This window comes from Lagopus leucura, unplaced genomic scaffold (assembly GCF_019238085.1).
Source record: "Lagopus leucura isolate 7727_CA_CO unplaced genomic scaffold, USGS_WTPT01 Super-Scaffold_100030, whole genome shotgun sequence".
In the NCBI taxonomy this organism is placed as follows: Eukaryota; Metazoa; Chordata; class Aves; order Galliformes; family Phasianidae; genus Lagopus; species Lagopus leucura.
This window is the reverse complement of record NW_024962281.1, coordinates 6,620,524-6,647,805: the sequence shown is the minus strand read 5'-3', so window position 1 is coordinate 6,647,805 and position 27,282 is coordinate 6,620,524. Positions and strand designations below refer to the sequence as shown.

General features: G+C 41.9%; 1 protein-coding gene across 4 annotated transcripts in view; it reads right to left on the bottom strand.

The window, feature by feature from the left end:
* SGCD (sarcoglycan delta) overlaps positions 1-27,282 on the bottom strand; it is a 309,952-nt gene that overhangs the window by 42,026 nt on the left and 240,644 nt on the right. For all 4 annotated transcript variants that reach the window (XM_042881464.1, XM_042881463.1, XM_042881466.1 and 1 more), the window contains 2 exons: positions 8,823-8,910; positions 6,418-6,537 (listed from right to left, as the gene is read on the bottom strand). In XM_042881464.1, the coding sequence (XP_042737398.1) occupies positions 6,418-6,537; positions 8,823-8,910 (208 nt within the window). The remainder of the gene's footprint in view (positions 1-6,417; positions 6,538-8,822; positions 8,911-27,282) is intronic.

Genomic DNA, 27,282 nt, shown 5'->3' with positions numbered 1-27,282 from the left:
GGCTGGAGAAGGCACTCAGGAAATAAAACATAAATCTGCCACACTTTTAAATTTGATTTTGGTGTTTGGTGAGCGTACAGTATGTTTCTTTCATAATCCTTGTGACATTTAATCAATATTAATCTGATGGTGGATGATTCTTCTTCTTCCTTAAACAGGATTAAGGAAACGCAATCTGAAAGCACGTTTCAGCCTGGACTGGAAGCCTATACACTTTACATAAATGCTATCCTTTTTGCCTGGAATGTACTTTGAAGCAAAAGCAAACAGAAAAAAAAAAACGTATTGCTATTTCTTCCTCCTGACACACATTGTTCTCACCAACAAAAGACAAGTCTACTATCTGGATAAGTGGGTTTTGAAAAAGAAGGGCAATGTTATTTGAATTCACTGTTGAAAGGAATAGACAACAGTGTCTAAATAGACCTATTGCCCTGAAGGCAGCACAGCGATCAGAAGCATTCGGTCAAGACCAGCACTCCTGTTCAAGCTCTGGTCATTCTAATTTCTTGCCTAATATGATAGGAGACTTTTTTTCCACCTGAAACGCTGGGGAAAAAGCAATCCAGTTCAACCACATCCACTTTTTTTTTTTTTTTTTTTAATGTATGATTTCTGAATTGTTACTCTGTTACTGCTGATTACACATTAAATCGCTTTTTCATGCCTGTTAGTTTGACATGGCAATAGCACAATTCCTAACTGAGACAAAAAAAAAAAAAAAAAAAGTCTTGTGGCTTTAATCGCTGTCAGGAAACATTTTTTCCCCTGCTGCTCACGTTTGCTAAACACGATTTTTCTTCCAGTACCACAGATATGCAACGAGATGGGATGAGACTCCAATGCCATGAATGAAGGCTGCAGACAGTGGAGGCTGCTTCCAGCCGTGCCGGTGCCAATGCTCAAATCTTTCATCTGCATTTGTCAGCACCTTTCCCCAGTTTTCTCATTCTATTCTCTGTTCCTTTTCTGCAGGACCAATGACTACATGACAGCTTGGCAATTGCTCCAGGACTGTATTAGTACTACCGCTTAATTACCTATAGAGAGTGAACAGCCAATGTTCACAACTACTTCCTGAAGAAGTTCAAGCATCTTCAGCAAAAGGTCAAATGCCTGTCCAAGCCTTGTGAGCAGCACAGCTAACGTGGTCATGGCACGCCTGTTTCTCTTGCCAGGAGCACAGAAGGGAGCTTGGAGCAACTGCTACATCCAGGTGTCTCTGAAGCAGCCTGAGCAAGCGGGAACTCATTTGCAACTGGAGGAACTGGGAAAGGCATCTGACACAGTGCTGATGGTCCAGTGTTTGCTTCCAGAAGCACAGCACGGAGCCACAGCCGTGCTTTGGCTGCACCAAGCCCTCATGGAGTCAGCTGCAAGATGCAACTTTTCAGCTGCTTTTGCACAGGAAAAAGATCGCGGTAAAAAATACTTATATTTGCTAGAAATGAGTATTGTAGCAACATTTCTCCCTTGAAGAAACTACCTACAGACCTATAGAAAGGATACGTTTTTTTGGGAAAATGTAGAAGATCTAGACACAAAGATTGAAGCTTGCCATCTATCTCCAGGCACGGAGTTGCAGCAGACACACTGGTGAGGCCAGAAAGCTCTATTTCCTCTTTGGCTCTGTTCAGATTTCAACACTTGGCTACAACAGTTACTCAGTCTGCCATAAACAAATCAGCAAAATACCATTTTGAAATCATAATGGCTGCTGTAAAGGGCACTGTGCATGTTCTGACCCATAAATAATCACTTTGGAAGAAGGGTGCAGGAAGCAAAAATGGGTGGTGAGTTGTTATATTTCTAGCTTACACCACACTCCAAAATGACTGGAACCAGTCAAATGGCTTTGCAGATTATTTTCATGAAATACTTTTTTCATGATTTTCATGAACTACTCTTGAACTCATTAGAGTTACTCTGCTGTAAATATTGCAGCAAACATAAGCTGGAAAGAATATACCACAAAGCTACAAAAATTGTAATATTGAGGAAATGTGAACAGAGTTCTCTAACCAGGCTGGTCTTGCAACAGCAGTTCTGCAGGATTCCTCTTTTCCTCCCTTCAAGCTAATTCAAGGCTTTCTACAGATGTTTGTGTACGTGAAGCTTTTGAGACAGCTGGGCAAGTTTGCACAGACAAATCAGTTCACCACACTCATATTTAAGTGCTGTTTTTCTCCCATTTAAAGCAAAAGTGCTGCAAACGCTATTAAAAAAATCCTTCCATGAGTACTAAAACTCAGTGCTTATGAATAAAAGGTGCAGCTACTGGTTGGTTACTTGAAGGGAGGGCATGAAAGGTGTTGGCAAGCTCTATGGTTCCAAGATCAAAGGTATCTTGTAGCCAGCCATTGTACTGGAGAGGGCTGCAATATGTGGGGCAAGTGGGTCACATATTTGTGGAGGAGCTCCTGCAGTCCTTACACTGGGGGACAAAAAGTACCCTCCTCAAGTTGGGGTTTTCCACGTAACCAAACTGTTATTATTGCATGATTTTACAAGAAAAAATTTAGTGAGAATCACATTTACCAAGCACCCAGTGTGGGAATCATTCGGGGAGCAATCCTTGCCTTCATCTGTTGGAGGTAAGGGATCTTGTGGTTTTGTGATTGCTCCTACCCTTATCACAAGGAAGAAAGATCATCTTAAGAATGGTTAAAAAGTGTGGTTGATGTGTAACAAGGCAGCCTGCAGGAACGCATCTTTGCTGTTTTTAGCTCAGCTCATTGCAATGCATGTGGATTCCCTACGAAGCTTAGCCAAAAAGAAAAAAAAGAAAAAAAAAGGTTTATAAATCCATCATAAATATTAAACAGCAGAGTATACTGGCAAGTTTCCCTGAAAACAAACTTCAAGAAATAATCTCCAAAAAAGATGCCATGGCCCTTGGGAGAACCGACACTGGCATGCCATCAGATGTTGTCTCATAAGGCTAAATTAAGCATCTGACCAGATTTTAATTTCTGTAAAAACTTGTGCTAATTTAAATTGCTTTAGATTTAATTAAAAATGCTTTTGTATAGAGATAATAATGTAACCCTGTTAATTAGTATCAAGTGGCATCTAGAGGGCATATTTAAAAATTAATCTGGAGAATAAATAGAGCCAATTAACAGTCAGAATAATGCTTTATGATTGCCCTTTGTTTATAAATGCAGTAATATTCAACATGCTTATTAAATAAATTTAGTAATTAATAAATATTAAAGTTAATTTTAATGCTCTTTGGTTAAAGAAGTATTTCTTCTGAACCATTTCTCAATCCATTTGAACATGTTTCAATTCTTATGGGGGGAGGAGGCGGGAAGGGGAATTGCTGTATGACAAACCACAGAGAAATTCAATTAGAAGCAGCTCATTCATCTCCCACAGTGCTGACCATATGGGTTTATGAGCCCACAGGGGATACTGACTAAGGCATGAGTTTGTGTCTACTTGTTCCTTGCCAAAGCAGGCACCACCAGGGCTGTCCCAGGGGAAGAGTGGCAGCAGATTCTGCCTTCAAGATCTGAACACTGCAAAAGCAAAGAATTGTGGTTCAGAGAGATGAGGAATGCTCTGAGTTCTATTGTAGTATCATTTAAAAATGATGACGTGCTCAAATTCTGCAGGATGGAGGACTGTAAAAGCAGGCGGTGCTAGAAGTGATCATGTGTTGCCATCCTCTCCCCTGACAAGCGTGGAGGTGACGGCTGGGCAATCGCATGAACCCACAGATGAGCTTAGAAGAAAAAGGGCAGGCCAGATTTGGCAGAAGATTCAGTTTCTACATGACTTTTTACAGGCAATCATGAGCTCCTTCTGAGTCAGCTGGGCCAAGGCAGCTGCTGGGCTTTGAGCAGAGCAATGGGACCTTGGGCTGGTTCTGGAAGAGCTCATGTAGATGTCATGAGAGCTGACCACAGTGGTAGGGCTCAGAGATGTCCCTGTCCTCAAACAGAAGTTCCCATTATCTTCCAGTCTCACCTATGATGGCAAATTTGAAGGGATCCACTAAACCAAATACAATCACTGAAGTAGTTCCATCTGCATCATGCACACAAAGAGAATCAGCTCTGTCTTTCTGTATTGTTTAGTGGTTAAAAATCAGAAATAACACCTTCCTGCCTGCCCCTTCCCCCCAAAAACCAAACAACAACAACAAACAACAACAAAACCCAACCAGAAATAAAAGGCACTTTCATTTGGTTATTTGCATCCACACTGTGCAATTTTTGAAGCCTCATCAAATGCAACATATGTCCTACTTGTATCTGCTTGTTATCTAAATGCTGTATATTCCTCCCTTTTTCGATGCCTTGTTAATGATGAAAAACCCTTTAGCTACTCAGTGCAGAGTCCATTTCAAAAAAACAAAGCTCCTCTTCTGTTATGTCAAGGCTTCAGCATTACTTTGTAGAACAAACTTTCAGAATCCACTTTGAAGAGCACACAAAGAAAACAGTAATTATTGTTAACAAGATTAAAAGCTAGCCACAGGTCCAATAACTGATGCTGTAACCTCTGCAAGATGACTTTCATGCCAGATTGCAGACACACGCTTCCCTCTGTAACAAGTACGTGTTCAGCCATAACAAGAACAAGTCGAGACTATTTACATAGTGTAGATAGGTGTCAGCAGACACGTACCGGCAGCACCTGAGATCCCAAACACCAGAGAAATGATCAAAGGAATTTGTCTGTGTACTACAAGTTGGACTAGCCTCAAGTGCAGACAAAAGCACTGGAAGAAATATGAACATATGGTATAACACTTCCCAGCATGGCAAACAGCCATGGCAACCACTTTTGGAGATATAATTAGATTGGGGAAGCAAAGCTGGAGAAAAACAAAGCCAAGCATGAACTCTGAAAGCATTTCAGCTCAAGGTCGTTGAAATATTTGCCGTGTAACATCATCTGTGATAGCATTCTACCTTTTCTTTTCTGATTGCTCTGCAATGCCAAATAAACCCTGAGAAACACAGTTGAAAATAATAAAAATGAAAGTGCACTACGGCGGTTAGTAATACTTCTGATGCTGTTTATTCTGGAGACTAAAACAAGGCAGGAACTCAAAATAACTATCAAAAATAATTGCTGCTTTCTCCAGAGCAGAAAGCAAATAAAAGCAATGTTTTTACAGGTACGTAATCTGGAAAGGAGTATACTTGTGACTTGTAAACAAAAGTTCCGTATTTTTTCAAAGAACCAATGACATAAGTCTTTCTCATTTAAGATCACTGCTCTGAATTCATCTGCCCTGCACAAAGACTGCATGATTTGGGAGTTCAGAAGGGCACCGTGTGAAGGGGATTTGTGGTACATGTGCGTTGTGACAAACACTCCCCAGCTCTGAAACAACACCACATGAATTTGGAATGATCTTTTTCAAAGTTTTCTACTGAAAAAGATGCTGCAAATTTTTTCAACCTTTATCCCATGAAGCTCAGCTAACTCGGGTATACCTGATGACTAAACTGGCCCACTGTGTACCAACAGTGACTTGCAATTTGAAAGGGCTACAGCTGCCCTTTCTAGAAACAGGAAACCATCTGGAACAGCACACCACCAACCAGTGAAAAAAATAAGGGTTGGATATGACATTTTATTCATGATACCCAGACTCTGCAGCCCTCATTTTAAGCTCCTTTCTATATACATAGGGTTCAGTGCAGGGGAATTGGACTAGATGAACCTCAAAGGGCCATCCCAACTCAAATGATTCTCTGATTAACTAACAATACACCATCTAATACAGAGTAAATAACAATAATTAAAAATACTATATATCATTCTAATCTCCTTCATTGATCCTTCTGTTTTCAGGAACTTACTAGAGAAGTAAGGAGGCTGTAGCACTGATAACACAGGTTTCTCCTCCCATGCAGGAGACATTTAAGCATATCCCTGAGCATAGCTGGAGATGGCTCAGAGATGAACAACATGGTCTTACATCTGGGTAAGAAAAGCTTAAGCAATATGAAGGGCAGCAAAGTATTCAGATAATGCATACAGGATCTTAACTCATGTTGACTTTTCTGCTGCAGGTCTCCTCCTTACTGTTTGCTTTAGGATGAAGGAGAAGCTGCTGATGAGCGGGAGATTAAAAATACAAAACATTCCCTCTTCACAGAGATACTGGTTGCAGCCATGGAAGCATTGGTACAGCGAACCCACACTGTCCCAGGCCCAAGAGATAAAGTCATCTACTTTCCAAAGCTGGTCTATATGTTGTGCAAGTTAAGAAACTCCTCAGATAGAAACTGCTGGCCCTAATGTGTCTGGGAAAGATTCAAAGCAATAAAGACAGTGAACAGCTTGTATCCAATAGATGCCTTCCACAAGCATGAAGGAAAGTCAGGCAAAATGATTCCAAAATTTGAAGAGGTATATATTAAAAAAGTGATTTAGTGAGTAATCTCTTACCTAAAACTCTCAATCTCTCTGCTCCAACTACCACTTCGTTGTCATCTGCAGAAAACAGCAATTTTCCAGAGAGGGTTTTCACCTCAAATTTTTGGCTGTGTGCTTCCACTGCTTGGGGACCTAGAGAGAAGAGACTTAGTATAAGCTTTGAGTGAAAGTGGAAGAAAACCAAGTAGCAGTCTCCATACATTTAATAACCCCATTTGCTGAGATGACTCTAATAGCTCTGCAGACACAACCTGCATCTAATACAACAAGAAGCAATGCCTGTGCTTTACAGAGGGTGACCACTCCATAGGAAAGGGCACCCAAATAACCTTTAACTATTTCTACTTATGATGTTGTTTAATGCTTACGTATGCCTTAAATTGCCATTAAGCTTGGCATAGTTGAGAAATTTCTACCAAAAGACAGAACCACAAATAACAGTGATTGCACCCAGCTACACTTGGAGAGCAGTGGTTCACCTCTCTTGGATCGGTGCTGCACTGTAAGAGATTCTCGCTTTTGTGCCTGCTAAATATGATACTGCTGTCATGCATAGTCCAATGAAAAAAACCAAGCATAACACAAAACACAAAGAAACAACAGCCAGAAGCAAAACTATAAGAGTGCTTTGCTTTAAAGCTGCAGTTTAAGCTTGGTCCCACCCCCCAGTATGATCCACCCTGGGACCATTGCCCTCCTGGCCCTGCAGAAGAATGAGCCATGAAGGGAATGGAACTGAGCCATGTGTAGGCTGAACGAACAGCATGGTCGCCCACATCTCAGAAAGTTTTTAGACGAGCAAAACTTTCCCTCTGAGCTCTTATTTTAATTTCACTGCTTCTCCTGCAGGCTGCTGCACGGTGCAGTGCTGAGAGCCTCTAGGCAAAGTGTGCTGTTGTGGAACCTGATAAACATCAGCTGCCCAAACAGCAATTCTGTGCAGATCTGTAGCTCAAACACTACAAAGAGCAGACCCTCTGTTACCTGACCTCAGCTAAGCTTCACACAAATTGCCATCTTAAGGCTGCACACAGCCCAGAACAAATCCCAGCCTCCCTGCAACGTGCTACTATGCAAGAAAGTGACAGCACTTAGCTTTAGTCCTGCTACCTTCCTGATGAGTCTCATTTCTCCAAAGTGAGTACTTTCTTAAAGGCAGTTTCTAACCCCCACCTGTACCCAGTGTTTGCCTGTGTTAGCATCACAGCACACAGACTCATATGCACCGTTTGGACTACAGAAAAGTGAGACCCTTGTATATCCGAGTCTGCAGAAACACTTGAAGAACCTGCAGCCATCCTGAGAAAATAAAATACTTTTGAGTTTTAAATTTGATTTATATCTCACCATTTAACTGCCTGCATATTCATCAGTGCAGCACGTGCTATGTGGGACCACATTTTCCCTCCACTTGTGAACCAAAGCTGTTCCAAGTGTAGAAATGCTCTCAGTGCAGGACATCACAACAGGGACATCACACTGACTGCGTCCTTCCAAATTCTCCTGAAAAGGAGGTGCTTAGGGGAACCACATTCCCTCTTGTAAGTATATGCAGAACCAACAAACTAAACAAGTTCTGAACGTGAGAATCTGTGAGTTTGGGGTTGAATTTATTCCCTTCCTCCAGGCAGTTTTCATGCATGACACATAAACCACTGCTTTCTGAAGTGGCATATTTAATTATTTAATACTGTGACTAGAAGCCAAACTGTTATTTAAGCAAACCAAACAACTCAGCCTCATGCAGAAACAGCATGTTTATGGATTACTGGCTCTGCCATGCAGCAATACTTCTCCCAGTCCCTAGATAAATCTCAATAAATAAATATCTATCCTATATCATATATACATATTAGTATTTCCAACTCTTTTAACCCAAACTACACATGCATCTATTCAAAGGCTGCTGTGCACTGGGGACTTATGAAACACCCATTTATCCATCAAACACACTAATGTTTGGGAGAATCAGTGTTCTTCATCTGAAAGAGGCATAAAAAGCAATAAATTGCCCAGGGTTCAAAACCAGCCACAGTCAATCAGCAGCGTTCCCAAGATCTTAGGTAAGCTAAAAGAGTCTCAGGAAAATCCTGCGCCTGCCAGGACAGAGATGTCAGCCTGCATATGTTCTTCTTGACCCCAGAGTTGTACAGCTAACCTTTCTGTCTCTGGATTGGCTTTCAAATGAAAACGATGGTCTGCTTCGTTATCAGACAGCACCAGCCAGCTGCCTGTCTCCAGCACTGCTTTCATGTCTCTACCTTTGTTTCTACAAAGCAGAGCAAAGTTTCCATTTGTTCTTCACTAAGACACCTGGGCTCCCCTCCGGCGAGCTGTGTGAAGCCAGTGCAGCATCCCACAACACACCTGCTTTCATCTCTCTATAACAACTCCATGCAGCCTTTCCCCCTCCTTACCTGTTACTAGGCGAGTGAGGACTTTTGTCTTCTCATTGAGGATGTTCACTGTAACATTTCTAGCAGACTGGAAGTATAGTGGGTTGCCCTGGAACGAGACCACAAGAGCAAGTATGTGAGATGGGGACAGCTGCATGGCAAGGGACGGGGTGAGGTGCAGGTTCAGCTGCTTTTGCCCTTATGTTGATCTGTGCCTGTCTCATCATTGCACAGTACTGATGTAACTCAGAATAGAAATGAGCTTAACTGAATGTGGCAGCCAAAGGTGCCCAGAGACAGGCAAATTTCCTTTCCCACTGCTTTCCACACTGCACACAAGCATACTGGTGCAAGGGGAGTTTTCTGAGACTCCTTATATTTGTGTTAGTTCCTGATCATGAAATCATGGAATCATTAAGGTCATAAAAGACCTCTAAGATCCTCTAGTCCAACTGTCTACCCACCAATACTGCTCACTAATTCATGTCCCTAAGCACCAAATCTCCCTGCTTCTCCATGTTTATTGTCCAAGATAAAGCCACAGCCCACACCTCTGTTTGGCTCAGAAAACATCCCAAAGACTACCCATGTTTTAGGGATAGTCAGCTTTACTGCCAGTATGTGCCACCCAGCTTTCTATCTTAAGTTGTGCAGGTGATGCTAGATCTGACCTGAAGTTTGTGGTATTTTGGGAGGCTGGTTACAGCAGTGCATTTCAGAGTCAAACCTGCAATACTGCACATAGCCTCAGATGACTCCAACACTATGTACATGCATGGACATGTGTTTTTGTGCCCAGGGAGCTGTGAATGAGAAAACCTTGCTAACATGCACTAAGTGCTTTTGGTCCCAGAGCATTTATGAGCCATCCAGCAATTAGAACCACGACCATGGAGACTGGGATGCTTCAGACCAGACCCATCCCGTCAGGTCTGGGGAAAGAATCATAGAAACATTAAGGCTGGAAAAGATCTAAGATCAACAAATCAACCATCAACTCATCCCCTCTGTGCCCACTAAATGCAACAAGACATGAAGCCTATCCCTCACTTGACTCCTCACTTGACCGCACCAATTTCTGCCTATTTTTCACATTTACGCTTTAAATGCACCTCTGGGAAAGGATCTAGAGCAGCTGTTAACACACTGGAGTCATGCAGCTACCTGGCACCATCCGACTCAGGTATTTCTCCCACAGAATGAAGCCAGAGGAAACCCACAGTGAAAACCATCTGGCTCCTTCTGTGTGCAAACACATCCAAGACACCTGGGAATCTGTGTTTCCTCCAGGCAGCCCCAGTCCTCATGGCTAGATTTTCTAGGGCTATTAGCCACCTAGGGCACTAACATGGGGTGAGTCCAACCTAAATCAGCCACAAGTCTAACGTGTGAGGTAGAAATTCACTGCCAGCACTTCTTTGTAATGTCTAAAGCAGGCAGCTGAATAAACTCATTAATCAGCTAAGCCAGAGGATTAGTAGAGGGGGTGCAGCAGCAAGAAAAACAGCAAGGAAATGAAAATTCTGTGCCTGTGCACTTCTTACACTGTGCTTTCTTCTCAATGTTTCAGAATCTTTCCATTAGGAATGAACATTCAGGACAGGGTGTGTAGGTCAGGCATGTTCTCCTTGCTTCTCAAATTTATAAGGAATATAATTAATATTTGTATAGATGTTTTCTGGATCACGGCAAAACAATTAGGCTGTTTGCATATAAAGCTTAATAGGAGCACAGGGATGAACTCTTTGGAATCATGCACCAGAGCTTCAGTTGCTCTGCAGAGGCAAAGATTTCCCTGCAGCAGTGAAAATAAAACTATAAAACTCACCCCAAAGAATGCTACACGTGCACAAATATTCATGACAATTTCATCAAGATCATCTGGCCCAACTCCCCTGCAATGAGCAGGGACAAATACAGCTAGCAATGACTGCTAAAGATTTTGCTCTTTTTTTAATTCACTTTGGGTTCTTCTAACCAAGCACCTGGGAATTAATGTTGATGACTATTATATGGTTAATGGCAGAGTAAAAAAGATGGCTTCACTTGAAGAACCGCTTCCTCTGACATTAATTCTCTGCAACCCTGACCACTGAACCTAATTTGAACACCACTAGAAACAGCAGTTTACCGCTACGTTTTCATTTTGCATGTATAGATGAAAGGTATTTTAAAGACAAATAGCTACAACATACATAATCTGGAGTCACAGATGGGACTGCAATCACTATGAACACTTCCGTAGCACAGAAAGGTCACGTTTTTGACTTGCACCATTTGACTTTTTTATGGAGTTAAGCAAGTAGATAAAGTGTTTTGAAAAGGCCAGGAAACCTCCTAGGCCAAATTAAGGCAGAAAAAATCATTCAAACCCCAGGACTGGTTAACTTTAAAACTCTGCTACTGATCTGCATAACAAGAGATTCACTACAGAAGCACTACTATACAAGTCAAGTGTAGCAGAAAAAAGGCTGCCCCAAAGAAGGCTTACAAGATGAGCTAAGAGCTAATGAAGACTTAAAATACATAACCAGAACCTGAAATGTTCATCCCAGCACAGTCATCTCATTCACTGCTTCAGATTCATGCAGCTTTTGAAAAAACGGAATTTCTCTAATGGAAGAGTTGTATTTTTATTGGTCTGCAGAGAAGGACCATTTCAAGTATTTAATGCAATGCCTGCTCTCATTTCCATAATTCTTCTTCCATTAAGAAATGAAAATAGATGAAAAAGAAAAACAAAAAAACATTTCCTTTTGCTGAAAATCGTGGAGATTTAGTGTCCATCATCTTCTGCTTACAAAGGTAACAACATGACATATTTTACATACTGAACTCTTGAAAATTTTCCCATTGCAAGCTTAACAACGATGCCAGCTTCCTTCAATCACACACACAGAAATTAATAGACTAAAGCATTAATTCAGTCTTAAAGTGGCTAGAAATCATGACTGAAAAGGGGAAACCTTCCAATTCTCTTAGCATTTCATGTTATTGTGACATGAAGTTAAGCTTTCTGGTGCACTTCAGCAAATGAAAATCTAGATCAATAAGGCATCGTAGAATCATAAAATCCTGAAGGTGGGAAAAGACTGCTGAGCCCATCTAGTCCAACTGTCAACCCAGCACCACCATGCTCACTACCCCATGGCCCCCAGTGCCTGTAAAGGACCAACAAAAACCACATTCTGACTTTCTGGGGTGTGCTTGGTATGTGTGCTGAAATCACAGACTTTTCAGACCTAAAGTTAGAATACGAGCATGCAATAAATAGCCATGACTGTAATAATAACACTACAAATACATACCACATATACAAGATACACCACATTTCTGAAGTATAGTGGGCAATAATCCAGGTCAGAACCTTTCTAGATAAATAATACCAAAGAAATTACACATATGTTACTCTTGGACATGATGCAAAGAAAACTGAAATGAACTGAAAACTGGATGTAATGCTCTTTTGAGTTTAGAAAAATAGAAAAAAGAATCTTCTTCTTTCGTCTATCAGTACATCTAAAAGCGGTTCCACTCAGTTCTTCAGGAAAGCATATTTTTGATGAAATAAATCTAGTATTTCAGATCACACAACAATCCCACATATTTCCCTGCCTGCATGCTATCTGATGTACTGAGAAATCTTTTTCTGTCATTTGCTCTTCACTTCTATCACAAATACTATGCTAAGGTTTCCCTGCCCCTCTCTTAAGCACTGCTCCTAGTCCAGGTGCTGGGATTAACATGCTCTTCATACTTGGATTTGGTTGTTGAAACTTTAATCTCCTTACAATGGCCATCTATGAACTTCACTGCTGAAGACTTAGCAGAGCTATAGCTCATGTTCAAGGCATCTTGTGGCACTGCACTGAACCACAGTCTCTCATTTAACTGCCTGTGCAACTCGCAGACCGAATTAGCAGCCACTCCTTTCTGACACCATTTTACATTGCAGGTTCTTTCAATGCTCGCTTGGATCATTCTGTTGGTGAAACAGAGCTGCTGACATTGATGGGAATAGCATACATTCTTTTCTTTCTTCAGGTTTGCTTATTTGCTTATGACATGTTTCAAGCTTTCTCCTTGCAAGATACTGATCCTGCACTGGGTTACGATTCCATTCACAGAACCATACATTCATTAAGATTGGAAAAGACCACCAAGGTCATTAAGTCCAACCACCAACCCATTACCCATGCCCACTAACCATGTCCCTCAGTTTCTGGGCACAGGTGAGGCTGGGATCCTTTGAGGACTATTTCTCCATTTCCAGCCTACCACAAACCTAATGTTTACCTTTGCAGGAAATCTTAGGTAGCAAACACTCATCATTCTGCCTATTACATCAACACTTCTTCAACAGCAGACTCAATCTTAACACAAATGTTTGCATACAGAAAAGAAGCAGCCACACCTATTTCATAGATTAAAATGTGGAGCATACACTGCAGAATGAAGGATTTGAATAGTTCAAAAAATACGTCAAAACAGTGTAGCTTGCTTAACCACTAAGCAGGGAGGTATTCAGTAAAACACAGAAGACTGCAAAAGGTATCAATTGATTGCTAGGCTAAACACATGGCAAACAAGCCCTAACAGCTCACTGGGTGTTTTTCTCTGGCTCACTTCTGGAAGAGATGCTAAAATTGCATAGATCAGAGACCAAAAGAGAAAAAACACTCTGGCAACCCTTATTTGCAGCTGAAGCAATCCCAGCTAGTGCAGTCTTTAAGGAAATTCAATAACAGATATTTTAGGAATTATTCAAAATATGTGGAAATCTTTTTAAATTTTAACAGGCAATTTACAAATAATGCATCACAATCAATGTCCTTCTATCTTGGGTGGTTAAAAGCAATAGCTTTGATTTGATCTTATGGATTCAAAGAGTCTGCACAGTAATTGCACATGAAGCTTGTGGAAATAATGAAAATGTTGAATTTCCCGCTGGCTTGAAAAACGTAATGAGAAAAAATAAAATATTAAAGCTTCATCCAAGTTGGAGAGGAACAGTCTGGAGATGCCACTCAGAGCTCCGTTTTCTCAGTGACATACAGAAGAACCTCTCTGCTCTGTATGTAGCCAGGCTGTCAGAGGGCAAAACCACCTTTTCTGGAGACCAACCAGGCAGCCTGCAATGAGAGCAGAAGCATTCCTTCACCTGGCTGAGAGCCACAAACAGCCCCTCCAGTTCTCTGTACCCTTGAGTGCTGTTTTGAAGAGCTGCTGATAACGTATTTGCAGGGGCTATAACAAATGCATTCCTTTTATGATGTCCAAATAGTCCTACTATTACTGCTACATGTAATAACTACTAATAACAGAGCTAACAGCAGTGATACATACCCCTCTGGATTGTGTTTCCTTGGGTAGGGACAACACAGAGCGCCTCGTTAAAGGAGAGGGGGTTGAGTCCCGAGGAGGAAAAAAAAAAACATTGCAGCTTCTTCTTGTAGGGGGTAAAATTGCAGCTTCTTCTTGTAAACTAGTTGCAAACATCTCTCCTGAACGAAACCTTGGATGAGCAGTGATTTAATCTGCTTCCAAACAGTGCATCCAAATAGACCAAATCAGTGTCATACAGTGGTGCTGCAGACATTAAATTTCCCCCCAAGAGTCTGGTTATTTTAAGATACTCGACAAATGTTTGTATAATGCTTAATCTCTTCTCTTAAAAGATCATTGGGAAATCCTGACAGCAATTCCTTGTAAAGACTGGGATAGAGGAAACAGATTGGAATAACCGAGATGTAGCTTGTCTGGGCTGAGCACACAAAAAGATAAACAGCTTCACCCAGAACTTACCTTCAATCAGATAAGGGCACATTTGCTGGCAGATAGTATAAGTCTGCCTTGCCTTCTGCTTTGGCTCTACTTGCTTTGTTACTGGACAGAAAGCAGCAGAGAATTACAAAATCACAGCGTAGCTCAGGTTGGAAAAGACCACTAAGACCATGTAGTCCAACTGCGGACCCATCCCTACCACATCCCCCATCTGTGTCCTTCAGTGCCAAATCTCCATGTTTCCTGAGAACCTTGAGTTTACAATGAGTTACAATGACCCCACCATTTCCCTGGGCAGCTTGTTCCTGCTAGAAATCTCCATTTTTTGGTTCATTTCAAACTTCAATTCCAAGATGACTGTTGATACGGACAAGATTAAATTAGTGTCACTGATCCACTTTTGTATGTTCCAATATGACTACACATCCAGCAGAGGAAAACACCATCGAAACTCTCATTGAAGGCCATTAAATGCAGCTTTCTAACCACAAGATGCCCAGAACGCTCTACGAGCACAGATCAAACAAAGCACTCCTGAACCTGACCCCAAACATGCACTGCATTCCCCCATTTCTGCCTTGGAGCATGCCTTGAAAAGCTCAGGGGGACCCCAAAAAATGGAGGAGTGAGGAAACAATCAGGTAAAGAAACCTTCTGAATTCCCAAGAGATGCTGCTGAACAAGAACTGGCACCTCCACGAATCACAGCAAACCTCACCAGAACATCGTACAGACATTGCTCACTTGAAAAACAGAGCACTGGGCAGCATCTGCCTTTGGTTGTGTCAACCAAGACAAGAAGACAGACTTGGGAGTATCCAACAGGACCCTAAGGTTCCACTTAGCAGCAGCCCAGCTTTCATCTGCATCAACTGAGACCCTGCACTTCATGCCAAATTGCAAATCAGCCACCACTGTTTCTATTTAAGTTGCCATACAAAAGAAAACCAACAGATCCTCCTTCTGCTTCTGATAGAGCTCCTCACAATAAGAACAGGATTTGTCCAAGAGCCTTCTGGAGCAAAAATTTAAGTCACGTAGCTAAATCCCCAGGTGCTAGATTGAAAACATCCTTTAATATTATTTGAACATACTTTTTGTTGTTTAATCATCGAGTCTCTGCTGATCTTGACTTTGTCCTTCAAATGGCTGAGTAAAATGTTCATGTAACTAAATCCCTTTTTTTAGTAAAACTTCTGATTTGACAGTGTAAGCTTTTCATAACAGAATGAAAGCAAACTGTGGATGGAATTGATAACAAACGGATTAAAATGAAAGCTACAAAATGCCCCTGTATGTGTTATGTTTCTTTCTAAAGACAACTTCTTTAAGCAAGGAGGCAATGGGTTCAGTGCAGAGGTAACAAAATGTGGTCTGGACCCTCTTGTTCCTAGAAATAAACTCTTTCCACAAGTGTCACACACCCAAGTCATGTAGCCTGGATCAGTGACAGAGCTGACACAGCCTTGACCTGCAGTTGGCATTCAGGGACACAGGTCTAGAAAGTCATGGGCTGACTCAACATGCTGTATTCTAACCTCTGATATTTTTTAATTATTCAAATGCTTAAAGCAAAGTATTCAAGTCCCTTCTTTGCAAACAAAGTATGGTCACGTTTGCAGAAAGATACACTGTGAAGCTCGGAAAAGTAAAAGCACTGTGTTCCCACCCAATGTGACACATTTTAACAGCGTATGTACTACACATGTTAGAGTTCTATGTCCAATACTACAAAGCCCCCTCTTTTATGGCACTTCTTAAAGTTTGTTTTAATGATGAAAGGAACAAAAGATAAATTTCCCACTGCTGCATTAAAGCAATTACATCTCTGACTCTTCTTTTAAAGTGCAAAGAAGGCAGGTCTGTGATGTGAGATCTAAATGACTAGATTCTGCTTTTGGATGGCTACCCAAAGGGTTTTTTTCGTCCTTCAAAGTGATTTATTTTTGGCAGTCCAGGGGTTCCTCTCTTTAGAAGAAATCCTGTAACGATCTCATGCAACAACAGCGCTTAGAGTGCATGGCTGCTTCTGCAGGATGCTTAATCAGCTGCTGTGCAGCTGACAGTTGTCTGAAAACTACATTGAACCATGTCTGCTGACATTAAAAACAATATCGAAAAGATCCCCAAGGGATTACATCTGCATCAACTTCTTTGTTATCCTTTTTTTTTTTTTTTACTTTGCTGGCTCATAATACAAAGAAAAATGCAGACAGGATGACAATAAATAGCCACATACATAAAACTGTGAGCACTGGAATTCTGTTCTGTGTCTGTAGGGGTGGGAAATCTGGATTTGTAACATCTGAAGGTTGCTGCACTTCTACAAATCTTTCTGCATTGGCAAGGTCTCAGATGAGCACTACCTGCCTGGGATGGGACCTGAAAGAATTGGATACAGTGCAGAAATCCTCCAGCCAGCCATTCCCAGACAACATCCGAGGAGAAGAGAACAGTACAGATTATACAGTGACCAAACAGTTCCAAAAATGCTTCAAGCATTTTATGTTATATTGGAGGGGATCAAAGGTGCTCAGAGGGTTAACTGCATTGCAAGGAAGCAGCTCTTCCTCATTCAGACTAAGCAAGATGAGAGCGATTGTAATGCTCTGAAACAGGATAGCAGCACATTAATCACCACTGGAAATTAACTGGGCATTCGTTATTGCAATTTATTTAAATCTTTCTTCAGAGAGACCTAACCACAGTGGCTGCTCATATCAGACCAAGAGGGAGCTCATACCAACCCAATCCTGCACGCAGGAGGTATGGTAGCAGCACGACTATAGCTCTGTGTGCAGGTACAGCCTATTTCTGCCTCGGGCTGTCCTAGCTATGGTCAGACTCCAGTGGTGACAAATCTCCTGCTGATACACTGTATGCATGCACTGGGCAATAGGAGGGAGGGAGGGAACTGAAGAGAGCTCTGCTGAGGTTCAAAATACTCTAAATCACCCAGCTCTATAGCTACCACAACGCTCGTAACTTTTACTCCAGACAAGTGTGCAGATCTCTGTTCATGTGTTTTCATTTTTATGGCCTTTCTGGTATGCCTGCTGCCTGCCTTAGACATCTTTTAAAACTACTGGTAAATCATACCTCACAATGTATATATGCTTTTTAAAGACAATATTACAATTATACAGAACAAGTGGTTTCTGATTTATTTTCTGTTACTATCAACATTACTTGGACCATAGCACAACTAGAAACCATCAGAATCTCAGTCAGTCACTGCGCTGAATATATATATATGTACACTTTTCAGAGTACCTGTTGTTACTACAAAGAAGGGAATGATAATATTTTCCAAAAGCCTGATTCATCAGAGACACCTGGGTTCTGCAATGCTTGCAGCACTTTTGAAGCACTGTTACTGCACTGCATAATGCCAATATATAGAGATATTTTTCTCCTGTAAGTTGACTAACATGGCTACCCCTAAGCATTGATAGTACAAAGGGAAATGTTTTCAAACTAAAAGAGGAGAGATTTAGGAAGAAGTTTTTTTACGATACAGGTGGTAAGGCACTGGCACAGGTTGCTCAGAGAGGTGGTAGGGCTCCATCTCTGCAGACCCAAGGTCAGGCTGGAGGGGCTCTGAACACCTGGGGAAGCTGTGCGTGTCTCTGTTCAGTGCAGGGGGGTTGGAACAGATGGGTTTCAGTGGATCCTTCCAATTCAAAACAATTCTGTGATTCCTTTGAAATCGAACTTTCCTTTGTGTTGGGTCATAGATCACTTCTGGTATTAAGGTTATAGATGGCCACGCCAAATTAGGTATGCACGCACAACACAAAACGCAGACAAAATCCTCACAGAGGCCCCTGATGTTACCAAAATTCAGCTGCTGCTAATAAGAGTGGAATACACTTCCATCTGTCTGGACTGGGAAAAAGAATTCATGAGGCTCTGATTCATCTGCAGCCATATGCTGATATGCAGAAAATACTCATGGACACACAGACATATGCGAGGTAGCCAGCACCAGAAATCAAATCAATCACAGATCACAGCATGTGATTTGCCTAATTATGAGTAGCACCTCACATTTTTTATCGACGCAAAAAGTGCTTTGTGAATGAGCAGATGGCATTGCTATGGGATGGCACCGTCCTCAGCATTTGCAGATGCAGAGCATTTACACAGCATGCTGAAAAAATGACACAACACAAGCTGCTTCCTGGGAAAAAAGATTCAAATTGAACAAGTGTCACCAAACAAAATACACGTATTTATTGATGTTCTGAACTTATCTGATCCAGCCTCTCTCCTCAAATCAAATACACACTCGCAGGCCAGGGAGTGATGCTATCTACACATCATTAAAGTCTCTTAGATAGAACTGTCACGTGTGCTGTCTAGCATAGAAAAGCAGAGATGGAGACCAACTTGAGTCTAGTTCCAACCCGCAAACAATTTAAATCCACACAAGCAGAATCAATAGGAAGAAGCCCTGCAGAGAAAGCAATTACACGGCAAAAGCAACTATATTACAGCCCGGTTACGGCTGGAAGGCAGGATGCAGAAGGCCATCCTCGCTGCTGTGATTACCCAGTGGAGCTCTCTCCAACACATCTGGTCTGTGAAGCGACAAGGGTCAGCCCAGACACGTTCCTGCAATCAGAACATTTCTGCTTCTGGACTGCTGTTACAATTATAGGGTTCTTCATGATGAGACCTGTCCTCCAGGTTTGCCATGTGCCAGGGGCAAACGTTGATCTGTGTGTTGGGAAATCGGTTTGAAGGGCTCAGTGTGCTCTGCTTTTCAATTGTGTTGTGGGTGTACTAATCACATTTCTAAGAACTGCAATTATTTATTAATTGGACACCATGCATTTGCTACCTTACAGGACACAAAGAAAGATCATGTGACCATTCCTGAGGATAGAAAACTGAGATTTCTATTCAAATTCTTGTTTTTTTTTCTTGTTTTTTTTTTTTTTTTTCTCTGGTTTTTTTCTCTGGTTTTTCTGTTTTTTTTTTTCTATCTTTTTTTTCCCCCCCCCCCCCCCCTTCCCCCAAGCAGTTCCAGGCACACACTCTGGTGTGACAGATTTGAAGCAGCTACAAAATGATTGATGAAAAACATATTTTGGCCTTGTTGTGGGAATGCTTTCTATACAAATACACTGAGTTAACTCTGTAGGGGCATACGTGGGAAAGCAGGACACAAAGAATGGCTGGGCCCATGAGCATGCCTCTGATAGAAAAGTAATTTCATCTGCTTTAATTATGATGCGGGGTTACTGCGTTGCACACATATTTGCACAGGTTGGTTTTGAATTTCTTTTTTTCTCACCACTTTGTTTCTGAAATGATGGATACTTTGCTTTCAGAAGGATGTTTTGCCTGTCTGCATGACCAGACAGAGACATCCCTGCAGAAATAAACACTGGCGCCCAAACCATGACCTGCAGTGTGGTAACATCCATGTGTGAGTTGTTGTCAGACAGGAGGGAGAACTGCAAATTTCTGTCCCAGGAGATGAAGAACATGAAGCAGGCAGGGCAGCACTAGACCTGAAGAAAGAAAATGGCAGATGCAGCTAAGTAAATGACATGACATGGAACTGAAATGGAGGGAAGATGCTAAATCATGCTGAATGCTGCTTCACAGAACATGTGCACGTACAGAGATAACGTGACAGCAGATGTCTGACCAGTGGGACCCTGCATGAGCAGTAACAGGAAGCTCTGTGGTGAGATTTGACTGCATCTTGCAGCTGCCATTCAATAGACACTCTTGGGTATCAACTTCAAGGCTAAGAGAGCAGAAGAACGCACGGTATTGCTGATGAGCAAAAATACATCCTCAACCAACAGCCCTGGGGGCCAGGGAGTGGTACTTCAGTAGAAGTCAGGCTCTCAGAAAGAGCAACAGATGCTTTTTCCATGCCTGGAAGAAGACAAGAATGTTGTTTGGGGAAATGGTGAATAATGGCAAATGCAGCCAGAGAGATGAGGATGTGTGAAGGTAAAATAGAGCACAGGAGACACATAAAAGCCCAGAGCCAGCATTACTCTTTGGGCAATCAGCAGGGTGGCTCAGTCCGACTGGTTGTTGCCACAGAAGACATCTGCCTCCTGATTTTTTTATTCCTGAAGTTCTTTCAAAACTCTGCAGGAACAAAATGGATCAGTGAAGACATCCAGTCAGTGGCTCCCACCAGGAATAGGTGCAAGGAGGGTCCTGACTGCCTGCTCCTCTTCCTCCTACTTGAACTAAGCTACGTTTCCCAGAATGTTGCATAATAGATAATGCTGCAGAGAAATAGAAAGCCTGCTGCCCTCTCAGCTGTGCACAACATCAAGGTTTATCTTTTATAAATAACAATTGGGATCCGAAGGAAATGCACACATAGCAGAAGTCACTTTACAGCAGCAGCTGGGGATTTCAGGAATGCAGCAGCATTGCAGATCCAATACTTATTACATGGTCTTTATGAAAATAGTGAAGGATGTCCTCCTAAAGCAATAGGGATAGGCTGTGAACACTGAGCCATAGGAAGCAGAAGAGGAAACGTGTTTAGGTTCATCCCATTAATGACAGCCATGGCTCTCTGGAAATGAAGTCACCAAACAACCTAAGGTTAATCTTGACCTCTAACAGCAATTTGCGTGCATTTTGATTATAGGCTATTTGGCCATTCCCTGTGTGCCTTCACCTGTGTGAACAACACATCAGTTCATCTGCTTCAAGGAAAATATCAATTGCTCTAAGGCAATGAACAGCTACGTCTACTTTGTACTTCTAGCCTGCAAAATATACCTAGAAAAGTAAAAAATTTAAGAAAATTTTTTTCTTGCTCTTCAAAACGTGCCCAAACATAAGAACAACCGTTTTTTTTGGCTAAAGAACTGTAAAGCGTGCTGGACAAGCAAGCCTCATTCTGTTGGAGAAATGACATCTGCATCTCTTCTCCCTGAGTCAACCTGATTGTAATTTTATTTGTTTTCCTGCTTTTAAATATTAATGTCTTACAAAGCTTCTCATTAGAAAAACACATCTTACTCTTCAGCTGTACTGCCTTGGGCTACAGTCCTGTCACATCTAATCCAAGAGGAAGGCTCAGCTTGTATTAGTTCTTGGAAAAGACTTCCTAGGCGCTGTGAAGAGTGATATGGATGATTTGGTGAACAGCATGCTTCTCTCTAAAGCAGTCACCACCCATTCACGGTGCCATGGGCACTTTTTTTGGCAGCTGCTGTTGGTTTCTCAGCACAGAAGCAGAACTCATGCATTAATTGCCTTTATTCCCTAAATGCCCCGTGACAAATTCCCATGCCTAAGTCAGGAGAGAGACGGTGGAAAGATATCATGTTTTGCTCCATAGGAAAATGACCTAGAAATGCAGTATCAGGCAGTAGTAGGAAAGAAGAGCCTAAGTCATAAAAGCTACTTTCTTTGCATAGTTGTGGAGTACAGATGAAGAATACAGAAGTGTCCAATATTGATACTACACAAATCCTGGCATACATTTACTCATCACTTTCATGAACAGAGACTTACAAATCCAATTTTCCATTGCAACACTTGGAATAAACTTTAAACAAAACCTTCCCTTGTAGACCATAACAAAGAACTTTCCAAATGAGGACATCTTCACCCTTAAATTACTGTAGCTTTCATGCCAGCATCTCAGCATCTTGAAGGGCAATGCTGCTGTATTCCATTCACTCCCTTCCAGAACTGCTCTGCTTCCCTTGCTAGTATGCTAGTTGCTCTCATAGCTCCAGCGGGGAAACAAATGCAAAGCTGCATGACATCTCACGTCCAATTACACTGTTTAACCATATCAGAAATATCTGCCAGCTCTCACACTTGAGGCACGTGATCCATTGAAATGAATGTCCACATGGATACAGGGCTCATCACACAACTCCTGTAGGAGCACATGAGCAAGCCACTTTGCTCACCCTCATCCCTATTGCTTGTCCACTCTACCTGTTGACAGCACAAAGCCCTTTGGGAGGGACTGCCTTTGTGCTTGCATAGTGTCAGGCAGAATGAACTCCCACCAGTGGCTTCACTGCCATACACATGCAGAACCTGTAGAAATCACAGGGCATGATCCAGGAAAAAAGCCTATGTACGCTCACCTTTCTGCATGTGAATAGCCACATCAACATCAATAAAGTAATCAATGTCTGTGAAGGATTATAATAATTAATTATCTGGTATAATTACATAATATATACCTGGTATAATTAAATATCTGGTTAGACTGAATACCAAATCAAGGATTTACTGACGCACCTGAATGCCTGTCTCTGTGACTAGATTTAAAGCCTCTTTTATCACATATGTATTAGCATCCTGCACCCCAACAGTGTGCCACTAACACCAGCATGGGATTATCCTTTGCTGAAAGATATTGGACAAGGGGAGCAGGCAGGCAGGCACAGCCCCAGACAAATAAAGACTGAAAATAGAGATGTCCAACCAGGAAGATGTTAGCAGCCAAAGAAATCTCACTTACTTTCAAAAGATAAAGTTCAGTTTTCCCAGAGCCTCAACCAATTTGTCCTAAAAGAAGAGGAGCAAATTCAGCATTGCTCTTGTTTTACCCTGAGCTCCTTCTCCAAATCCAACATCTGTCATCTAGAAGCAGAACAATCAGAGAAACTCTTATTACTGGCAAAGGAGCTGGTAAATGAAACCTGGAAGGTCTGATTTTTGCTTCCTGTTGCAAATCAAAGAGCAGCCAACTGAACTGCCTGTAAAACCTGTTGTTGTGCCTGCACTTGCTAATGACAGCACAGCTTGTCTTGTCAAGTAACACTTGCCTTATGAAATACATAACTTTGCTTCTGAAATAGTTCTGACAGCAGAAGATTTGCAGAAGTGTTTGCTGTCCTGTGGTAAGAGGACATGAATCTCTGCTTTGAGGGTTCTTGGAAACATCAGAAAACACCTCACTGTTTCTTTACAATTGGATCTCACTATTTGCCTTTTAGTGCTTTCTGAATCATTCTGTCTCTACCTTCTATCTATGCTGTATGAAGTTTTATTCCTTTTTGACTTTTCAGTGTTAAGAAGTTGCTTATATACTTTGGGATTTTCAAAGCAGCCAGGATCCCGACTGTCAGCAGCGATGTCTAGACAATGGAAATCCTTACGCTCAAAGCTTTTGCCCACAAGAGAGAGAAATGCAGCAGTACACAACTGCACCCCTTTCCCTGAGCAATTTCAGGTGCTTTGGAAAGCTTACTTCCTTCTCAGCCTATTGCTTGTTAAGGTGAAATTTGGATCATGTTTTGGACTGAAAATTCAAGACTACTGTACAAATGCCTCCAATCCCATGGGTTGGCTCAGGTTGCTTGTGGTCAAATACCAGTGTAGCTTCCCTATTAACAGTAATGTCTGTTTAGTAAGAACAGGAGGCAACAAAACACCAGATCAGTAGGTGAGATTGATGTATGTCACGTTCAACCCCAAGTAATCTTTTTTTTTCTAATATTAAAAACAGAAAAATAAGGATGGTGTACAGCTCCTACAGGTATGCATGCCTGTAGGAATAATGAGAGTCCATAATAAATGGCTAATTAAGAAAAATGAGCTTCATACAACCTTCCAAGCTCATTCAGAGGTAGCACACAAGTTGGAGGTGCTGAACCTAAGCTGAAATAAGAGACACCAAAACTGTTGTGCATGTTGGAGGACAGGAAGAAACTGCCTGCCAAATTCATTCAGCTCAGCCATTTTTTCTTTCAACTTTAAAATCAATAAATCCATGTCTTTTCCTTTTCCTCATGGAGGAATAAACTAAATCAAATGCTCATTCTCCTCTCGGTTCTAGTGCCTGCACTCTTTTCTCAAGGATCACGACTCAGCAAAAACACAGCATTAGCTGATTTGCAATATTTCTGTGGGTATACAGCCCTAACACAACTCAGTCCTGCTGTCAAACTCTTCAGAGCTGAAATGCTCTGGGATCATGGTAAAAATGCAATGCAAAAGCTCTGAGAGCACGGAGCATCCAGCCTTAACCTCGCAGCTCACTTTGAGCTGTGGTGCACATCGCTTGTTTTTATGACCACTGAGTTCAGCTGCAAATGTCTGAAATGAAAAGGGAAAAGGAATCAGATCAGAACAGCAAAACAAACACAATCTGAACATCTCCCCACATTTCATACAACCGACTCAAGCGGAGAAATTTCATCTATCAAAGGAAAAAAAAAGTCATTCAAACTCTGAGATTATTTGGGAAATTCTCACTCTCTGTGTTTGGCTTTGGGGCTGCAACAACTTAATGGCCTAAACTGCCCATCTAGGGGACAAAAACCACAGACTGCAAGTGCTTATCCCGTCTTATGCCCATGCGAGCACAGATATTTCTGTAAGGACCACATCGGGTTTTTGAGACACAAAATCCCCACTGAAGTTAGGACCAGAAGGTACAAAAGCATTGTGCCCGTGGTTAGTTTAGAGGTATGCCCATGATGAAAATAGAGACAAAAGCCAAAGTAGGTAGCCCACTTGGCACAGCCGATTGACTTTAATAGGTGTTGATTACACTGCTCATATTGCATGAAATTAAAAAGCTTACAAATGTTATGAGCCATTACCCTTCCATTTAAAAGAGCTTATGACATGTTAGAAACATTTAATGAATTCCGTTTCAAAATGCCACGGGCAGCCTCCACGAGATTTCTGTTTTGAAACAGAAGTTGTAGAGCTATTTCAAAAACTTAGTTTACTTCAGAGCTTCCCCTCTCTTTCTTCTGTGGGCTACACAGAGACATTTGGCAGCTGGCGGGATGCTCAGCTGCACGTTGTGCTCTCGGTGTGCAGCACATAACAGCAGCTCGTTAGACAAACGACGGGAAACACACAAAGCAAGATGTAATTCTGGTGTGATTGGAAGTACTCCTTCTGCCAGCCTGCAAAATTTCCTTCTAAATTCAAAGCTAAGAAACTTCTGGCCAATATTACTGTGAAGCTAGGGAGATGTTTTCACAGTTGCTGTAAAATTTGCTTAAACTTCCACCTTTTTAGCACACTGAAAATATCACAGTAACTGCCCCCAGAGCTCCGGGGCAACCAAAGTTCAACCTGAAGTAGGATTTCTGGATTTTATTGCTTGAGAATGAAATTTATTAAGAGGAAAGCATATCAGGTTTATAAATCCCACTGGATGCTCACAGCCTACTGCCATACAGAGAGTCAAATCTGCTTCAAGTGGTGATGGCAACAGTGTCTGTGCATCAGGTGAGGGTGCTTCTGCCAAAGCGATGCCTTTTCTAACTTGCTCAACTGCTTCTGTTTATTTTTATTGCTTTGTCCCTAAAAGAAGAGCCCCCCACCTTGCTCCTGCTTACAGGACAAGAGGGAATGGCCTCAAGTTGCACAAGAGGAGGTTGAGGTTGGATATTAGGAAACATTTCTTCTCAGAAAGAGCAGTGATGCAGTGGCACAAGCTGCCCAGGGAGGTGGTGAGGTCACCATCCCTGGAGGTGGCACTGAGGGATGTGGTTCAGTGGGAATGATGGAGGTGGTGGGACTTGGTGATCTGAGAGGTCTTCTCCAACCTTAACGAATCTAAACTTCTGTGGATGGGCAAGCAAGATTCAGGCTTGAGTCTTGAACAAAGGCATTTGTTCCAAAATCATACTGGCACACGTTCTAACAACAAGGTATTTGGAGCTTTGCCACAGGGAATAAACAGGGAGAATAAGGGGTGGCCAGGCAGGGTCGTATAGCTTCCTTTTGTTGGCTGCGCCATCACTTGCAGCATCATCTTTTTTTTAACTACCAAGGCTTTTAAAAAATGTTTTAGCATCTGCTGCCAAAAATCAACTGAGAGAAACAGAAAGCTTTGAAGATGTAATTAAAGGAAGCATGCTGCTTCAGAAGCTGACATCGGATAGTGTGAGTTTTGCCTACCTGAAACAGTGCCATCATCCCTGAAGCCACAATGGCAACTGAACTGTCCCTGGGACCATCATCCCCATGGGCTCATTCTATCATCATGTGCATGAGATTGTTCTCATCTCTGAAAGGTTGGTCGCTAAGGGAATAGCAAACACCAGGAGGGATGATGGCAGGGATGCAGTGTGCAGGGGCTGCTAAGTGACAGCCACACAGTGAGACAAACTTCATTTCCACCCTGTGATGGCTTCAGTGAGCACACTGAAATCCTTAAGCACTCTGCTGGACCAAATCATCAGGAACTAATTCAATACCCTCTTACTGTTCCATAAACTCTGACAAAGGAGAAGAAAAGGCATAATTCTATCCCCTTCCTCAAAAGCAGCCTTCTTTCATGCTATCTACCTGAGTCTTTGCAGAAAGCAAGATTTCTACCACACAGTTTGAGCTTCTTACAGGGCTGCAATTATCTTGCCATCTGCACTGCCTCACCTCATGGGTGAATGTTGCTTTTTAATCCAAATTAGTATGTTGCACTGTTTATAAATATGTACTTATGGCTGTGAGGTGGGTATGCCCCCAGAGAGGGCACATGTCATTGTAAAGCCCAAATACATGGTTTATTGTTTTTTTTGTGTGTATTTTTAGCTTTGGGGCAGGTAGACCTGCAGAGCAAATAATACAGAAAAAATACCTGCATTACAGAGCTGCTTCCGTGCTTTCAATTTATACTACTCTTCCTCCAGATTTGAACGTAGTGAGACAAGTGCATTGGCAAAATAATTATTTATCAGTCTTAAAAGCTTCCTTCAAAATTTCTATC